Source organism: Henckelia pumila, chromosome 3 (assembly GCF_033568475.1).
Source record: "Henckelia pumila isolate YLH828 chromosome 3, ASM3356847v2, whole genome shotgun sequence".
NCBI classification, from domain to species: domain Eukaryota; kingdom Viridiplantae; phylum Streptophyta; class Magnoliopsida; order Lamiales; family Gesneriaceae; genus Henckelia; species Henckelia pumila.
In genome coordinates this window covers 59830220-59838422 of record NC_133122.1, presented here as the reverse complement: position 1 = coordinate 59838422, position 8203 = coordinate 59830220, and the positions used below count along the sequence as shown (strand labels likewise).

Genomic DNA, 8203 nt, shown 5'->3' with positions numbered 1-8203 from the left:
TGATTAGCTTTACACACAATTAATATAATTAATTAATTTGAAACTAATTTGTGTTAGTGGTAATCTTTCACCAGCCATGATTGCAACCCCCAAAAGCACCACATTCTTCCGGATTCTTGCGATTTTTTAAACAAAACAACACACCAAAATAATAGTAATGATAATAAATAACAGCAGAAAAGGTCTCACCTTTCACCGAAAAGTTTCCACCAATGCAAATATATTCTTGACTTTAGCTTACATGTTTTCACAAAAACAAGGGAAAGTCTTTAAAAAAGTTATAGCTTTCGAAAATTTCTAGTCTTTACATGAGTTCTTGAATCAGAAGACTCAGTTTGTACACACTGTGTGTGCGATTGAAAAGCCATATACGAACGAAGGGGTTTGAGCATTTGTTCTTGAAAGATTAATAAAAGGTTGAAGAGAGAGCATTTTCACAGTGGGGTTCGGTAGAAAGAAAGGAAAAAAGGGATCTTTTCAGGGATTTTCAGCTTGTTTGGTTAATGGGTATTGCTACGGTTGCCGAAATGAAGCCAAGCATATCGGGAAAGAGATACTTTCGTCCCAGTTCAAGTTCTAAACATGCTAATGAATGGTAAAAAATAAAAAAATTCCTTGGATGACATTTTCGTGTTTTTTTTTCCCTCTCACTCCAAGTTAAAATTCTTGAATTACCAAGAATTGGTATTGAGTTCTGTGTTTTGCTTGTGTTGATTAATTCCTAAATGCATGTGCATTGTTACTAAATTAGTGGTAAGAAAGCGCATGTTCTCCCCATTGTTCTGGTTTGCTGTCAAATACAATAAATTACATACAGTTCCTCTGGAGACAAAACACCCCAATTAAGTTCAATCTCTTTCATGTTACACAAGTTGTTTTAGTTTAACACTTGTCAATTCAGAAATTTTAATTACATTTAAAGATTTGTTGTGCCATCCGTTGATATCGAAAGACATTTAGGACAAAGATGAGTAATTTAGTGCGCAGGCTCCATGGATTCTATCTGCCCAAGTCCAAGAAATCGATGGACCTTTGTGCTCCGGTTTCATTGGATTCAAATGTCAATATGTTGATGCATTTGTAGGAAAAGATGTTATTTATTTTACTTTTATGGGTTTTTCGGTCGTGAATTAGAGATGTAAATCTGATCATATTTCGTGTTCCAGGCCAATATCTGATGTTTCCAGTGACCTAACCATTGAGGTTGGAACGATGACTTTTGCGCTTCACAAAGTAAGAACTATATTATACATGTCATATTCTTGATTACTAGACAGATTTTTGATGTAGTCATTAAAAACAAACCCTGATCAGGCATTGTGTGTATCATTTTGCAGCTCCTTCTAGTTTCTCGAAGTGGAAGAATACGAAAACTATTGGCGGAGGTGAAAGATCCCAAGATATCGAGGCTAAATCTCTCGAGTGTTCCCGGTGGATCACAGGCATTTGAGCTTGCTGCAAAGTTCTGTTATGGCGTGAGTTTTGAGATTACAACATCGAATGTTGCTATGCTTCGGTGCGCAGCACATTTTCTTGAAATGACGGAAGAGTTTTCTGAGAAGAATCTTGAAGCCAGAACTGAAGGGTACCTCAGGGATATAGTCTTCTCGAACATACCGAATTCAATAACCGTTCTTCATAGCTGTGAAAGTTTTTTGCCAATATCAGAGGAGATCAATCTTATTAGCAGGATAATCGATTCGATTTCAAATAATGCATGTAAAGAGCAGCTGGCTTCAGGGTTGTCGAAGCTGGAGCATAATTTTCCTTCAAATTCCGATCCAGAGACCACCATAGATTGGTGGGGAAAGTCGCTCACAATACTGAATCTTGATTTCTTTCAAAGGGTTCTGTCAGCTGTCAAAACGAAGGGCTTGAAACAGGATACCATATGCAGAATTCTGATAAAATATGCTCAGAACTCACTCCATGGCCTTGTGGCAAAAGATTCTCAACCCGTTAAAGGGAACGTCTCAAATCTTGATTTTCAAAAGAAACAAAGGGTGGTTATTGAAACGGCTGTAAGCTTACTACCAACCCAGTCAAGAAAGAGCACAGTTCCAATGGCATTTCTTTCGAGTTTATTGAAATCGGCGGCAGCAGCAGAAGCTTCCACATCTTGCAGAACCGATCTTGAAAGAAGGATCGGTCTGCAATTAGACCAAGCTATTCTTGAAGATATTTTGATCCCTGTAAGTTCATATGGAAACAATCACAGTCATTCCTATGATATAGACACAATACTTCGTATTTTCTCCATTTTCTTGAATCGCGACGAGGATGATGATGATGATAAGCAATTTCGGGATGAAAGTGAGATGGTCTTTGGCTTTGACAGCCCTGGATCGCCGAAGCAGAGCTCAATCATTAAAGTCTCCAAGCTTTTGGACAATTATCTTGCAGAAGTTGCACTAGATTCAAACTTAACCCCATCAAAATTCATAGCACTCATGGAACTACTTCCGGGCCATTCTCGTATGGTGCATGATGGCCTATACCGAGCCTCAGATATGTTTCTCAAGGTGAGCCACGATCGATCATGTATAATCATCAATCAAGTTTTACTTTTTAGTGATCACCATTTTCTGAATGAACCAGCAGGCTCATCCCAACATTAAGGACTCGGAGCGTTACAGAATTTGCAAGGCGATAGACTGCCAAAAACTCAGCCAAGAAGCCTGCAGTCATGCGGCTCAAAATGAACGGTTACCAGTGCAAATGGCGGTTCAAGTTCTGTACTTCGAACAAATGAGGTTGAGGAATGCTATGAGTGGGGTTGGGGGGCAAAACCATATCATCTTTGGCTCGATGACCGGACAATTCCCCCACCGTTCAGGGACAGGGAGTGGATGCATATCGCCAAGAGATAACTATGCATCAGTTCGAAGGGAAAACCGGGAGCTGAAGCTTGAAGTTGCCAGAATGAGAATGAGGCTCACCGATCTTGAAAAAGACCACGTCTCAATCAAACAAGAGCTCGTGAAACCGCACCCTGCCAACAGGTTGTTCAAGTCATTTACGAAGACGTTGAGCAAGATTAATTCATTGTTTCGGGCTACAGAAAAACCCGTAGAGGCCAAGGCAAGCTCCGAAAGTCGGTTTGTTTTTCAGAAAAGAAGGTGCCATTCCATTTCTTAACTTTGTTTACATGCATGTAAATAGATGAGTGTATATGATTGCTATGGTTTGTGTGATTTTCAGGATCATAGTTTTTTTTCTTCTGTGATTAATTTGTTTGATACGTGAAAGAAGAAATCAAACTTGTGTTTGAGAGCTCATATTATTTAGAAATCCGACTCCTTGTATTAAATATATGCATCTATTTATGCTATTAATTAACTCTTGAAGCCTTTTTAATAATCTCAAAATTGTCACACATTTTAGCTTTAACTAGAAATTGCACGTTGCACACGTGACACGTTATAATAATTTTATTAGTTGATTGCTTAGCTTTTTTAATTAAGTGTTATATATTTTACTATCAATTTCAAACTTTGGTTATAATGATTTGATCTCTAATTAGTTATTGAAGTGAAAACATTATGTCTTTAATTTTTTCTCTTTACGATCGATTTGTGATATCTAATCAATGCTTTTATGTTTTACACCTTGGATTTAATTTATTTTTTTAATTAATGACTTTAAACAATAACATATGTTATATATTTGTCGAAAAATGTAAAAAAATACATTGATTTTTTATAAAGCGTAAGACTGAATGTTTGCATTTTATTAAAATCTATATATAATTGATATATAATTGTGCAATTCAAATATTTTAATATGTGTAACAGTTCAAACACTACATTTTGATTGTTTTACATTGCAAAGAGATAATTATTGTACCCAATAATCTCCTTTCCAATAATTATGCTCGCAACCAATATGAATCAAAGTCATGACCTTCACTTTGATACATATTGTATGGCCGAATGCTTATTGTATTTTCAATAATTATAGTCATTAGTAACAATACTAATCCAATATTTTAAACTATGTTGTATCTCAAACATCATGTTTCGATTGTTCTTCTCATTATGAATAGTTATTGCACTTCAACAAAAGTAATATCTGCTAAATAATAATTTTACTTCTGTTGATTTGTAAGTTAAAACAGTAATTTATTTGAAAGTTAAAACAATAATTTATTTAAAAAATAATAATTTTTTTAGTTCCATTAACACATCACATTTTGATTTTTAGTCAATTGATTTGTCAAATTTAAGTTTTAATACACTAACTTTTAATTTTGACTATTTTTAATCCAATTGTTGACGTGACATCAAATAAGTCAAATTTTTTTTAAGTTGCATCATTATTATAATGCCCATGTCAGTATTTTTCGATGCAAAATAAAGCATTTTCCAGTGTCACCACAACAATTAGGTATAAATAGATTAAAATAAAATTTAATATACAAAAAACAAATTTTGAAAACTTAGTGACCAAAACCTAAAATTTAAAAAGTTAGTGAAAAATAATAATAATTTTTTAATTTAAAAATTTTAGTTGAAGAAAAAATTTGATCTTCTATGAATAAAGTGTATCTAAATCATATATACTTTTTTACGTCTGATAAAACATGATGTCTATATGACTTGCTTTGATTTTCAAGTTTTTTGCTCATGCATAATACATTCACAATTTTGTGTATATTTTCTAGCGTATTGAATAACTTTGTTTCGTTAGCTTTGAAAATCAAATTTAATATATATTGAATAATATTTAGCATATAAAATAATTAATGTCCTAACAAAAATACAATACAAAATAAATTTTTCCAACATAAACTCTTGTGTTAAAGTATTAACAAATTTATGCCAAAAAATTAATTTAGTCATACAATTATTTATTTAATTAATGATAAACATAATTGTTTCATAATTTTGTCATAATCTTATTTTAAAATAAAAAATATTAATATGTAAATGTCTCTTTTTTTTTTTTTTTTTTTTTCCTTTTTCTGAAAAATCATATACATATAATATGCAATAATCAAGATAAACTTTTTTTTATTTCTTCAAATCTTGTAATATTTTTTTTCAGTAAACTATCATATATAGTTAGATTACATAGTCATCACCATTAGTTTTATAATATTATTCCTACAATCTAGAATACCAAAAATTTTAGTTAGATTACTAAATTCAAAAAAAAAATAAACGAATTAAAACAAATTGATTGGATAAAATATGAGAATATCTGTAAATTCATAACTAAATAACCACTTTTATATAAATCAATATTATATTATAATGTAGTTCAAACATCAACATGAAATTTGGTTATAATTATATATTTTTTAATTTGGACAAAAAAATATCAGTGTTGATTACACTTTTAGTTCAACACTAAAATATTTTTAATCCCAAATTTTTTTTAAAGGATTACATAGTTAGTTATTACCATTATTTTTGTAGTCCCCCTTCTTAAAAAATGGAATTTCAAATATTTTTGTTAGCTTACCAAATGCAAAAAATAAACTAATTGATTGAATAAAAGAGGGTAATACATTTCTAATTCAAGTGAAATAAAATCTCGATTTATGATATGATTTTATTTATTTTTAACAAGTCGATAAACGTTAATAACTCGATTGAAATTTTTTGTTTTCTAAAAGTTTAATACTAAATTATGTTAAAAATTTAAAAGACTAAAAAAATAGTAATAAAGATAAAACTTTAAAGTAAGGTAAAATAATTTTTTTTAGATTTATAGACAAATTAAAAATATAGCTTTCAATTGATAAAACTTTTGTTTCGAACATGAATTAAATATTAGAAATTAATTTTATCTACAATAAATACATAGATATATACAAATTAAATACTCATTGAACAAAACTATACAATGAATAAAAAACTTCAAAAACCTTTAAAATGACAAAACTAATTACTAAATTCATAAATAAAGTGCTACTTTTACCTTCGATTCGATAAAAAATATAAATGTTGTTGATTACACTTTTAGTTTATCACTGAAATATTTTTGGTCCCTAAAGTTTTCTAAGATATTACTTAGTTAGACATCATTGTTAATTTTATAGTTATTCTTCCTAAAAACAGGAATACAAGAAATTTTAGTTAAATTACCAAATTCCAAAAAATAAACGAATTGATTGAATAAAGTATGAGATACGTTTCCTATATAAGTAGAATATAATATTGATTTATGATTATGATATGATTCTACTTGTTTTGAATCAGATAATTAAAATTAATGATTTGATTTAATTTGTTATTTATTTAAAAGTTTAATAATCAAAATATTATGTTAGAAGAATGAAGACTAAAAGCATAGCGTTGAAGATAAATGTTGAAAATAATTTCACAAAATTAATAAATTTCTTTGATGTAGAGAAAAAAAAAATTTAATATAGCTTTCAATTAATAAAACTTTAATTTTAGGACTTAGGTTAAATATTAGCAATTATGTTTACTTAGAATAAATAAATAGATACAAATTAAATACTCACTAAATAAAACTACAAAATGACAAAAAAAAACCTCAAAACACCTTGAAAATTTCGAAAAATTAACCATTAAATGAAATAAAGTTGAGGATATAAATAAAAAATAATTTTAAGATATGAATTAAATATTATAAATTAATTTTATCTATAATAAATAAATAGTCATAATTAAATACTCATTGAATAAAACTACAAAATGACATAAACAAATTCAAAAAGTATTTGGAATGACAAAAAATTAACCATTAAATGAAATAAATTGAGAATAAAAATAAAACATTAATTTTAGGACATGAATTAGAATAAATAAATAGTGACATGCAAATACCTCAAAAACCTCAAAAAGTTTTGGAAATGACAAAAAATTAACTATTAAATGAATTAAAATGATGATAAAAATATAAATTAACAACTAAACTTTAATTTTAGGACATGAATTAAATATTAACAATTAATTTTACCTAGAATAAATAAATAGTGACAAATTAAATATGCATTGAATAAATCTATAGAATGACATAAAAAATCTCAAAAAGTCTTGAAAATGACAATAAATTAATCATTAAATGAATTGTAATGAGGATAAAAATATAAATTCACAACTAAAGTGTCACTTTTATATATATAATAGAATAATAAATAATAGATAATAGATAATACATATAATACATACACTTGTGCTTAAATAATTTGTCCCTAAGCTCGTGCATAATATAATTTGTATAATACAATTTATATTTTATTGTTGAATTTTTATTGATTTGTATCTTTATTGCAAGTGTGCTTGATCTTTCATATTTTATAGTTACAAAAAAAAATCTTAATAAATCTCATGTTATATTTATATTACTTTTTGAATATTTTAATTAAATCAATAACTTTTAAGAACAAAATATACACATCAAATGTACATATTATTATGTTACACGCACAAAATCATGTGTGCGTAGTTACTAGTATATATAAAAGAGAAAACTGCAAATTTGGTCATGTATTTTTATCACTTTGTGATTTTGGTCCTCTATGTTTTTATATTTCAGTTTTAGTACTGCATGTTCCGATTTTTGGCAATTTCGATCTTTTTTATTCGAAAATACTTACGTGACACTGTACACGTCAGCTCTACATTAGCACTGAATTGATGACACGTCAGCGCCACGTCGGAAAAAGGACTAAAATTGCCAAAAAAATAAAGATAGCGAATTAAAACTGAAATCTGAAAATATAAAGTACTGAAATTACAAAGTGACAAAATACAAGACCAAAAAAACAATTTTTCCTATATAAAATTATGTGTCGGAATAAGTTCTTAATTATCTTGTATATAATCATCACACATATATGCATCAGCTAGCCTAACCAAGGACCCCCTAACAGAAACCTGAAGAATCAGAATAATTAAGCAACACTGTTAATTCTTTATATTCAGAATCTATATATCCGTAACTTCAAATCACTCATTTTCAGATATCCGACGCAACTGGTTGACATTGCAAAAGAATATAGGTACTATAAAAAAAGTGTGGCTCTCCTTCAAGTTGGCCGGGGAATATATATTATGTCAAAACTTGTCTTAAAAACACTCAGATTCATGCCCCAATATTCCATTTTGCATGCCTTTGTGTCAGTTGCATAATAAAATCAATTATTCATTATGGAGACATGGAATTTTTCTCACAATATTTTATATGCATGAGATAATATATCCGATCGATCGGGTTCTAACTTTCT

General features: G+C 28.9%; 1 protein-coding gene across 1 annotated transcript; it reads left to right on the top strand.

Moving 5' to 3' along the window:
- Positions 1–284: 284 nt before the first annotated feature.
- Positions 285–3191, top strand: LOC140892757 (BTB/POZ domain-containing protein At1g03010-like). Its single transcript, XM_073301740.1, has 4 exons — positions 285–595; positions 1167–1233; positions 1338–2522; positions 2602–3191. The coding sequence occupies exons 1-4, from the start codon at positions 504–506 to the stop codon at positions 3136–3138; spliced, it is 1881 nt and encodes a 626-aa protein (XP_073157841.1). The 5' UTR covers positions 285–503; the 3' UTR covers positions 3139–3191.
- Positions 3192–8203: the final 5012 nt, after the last annotated feature.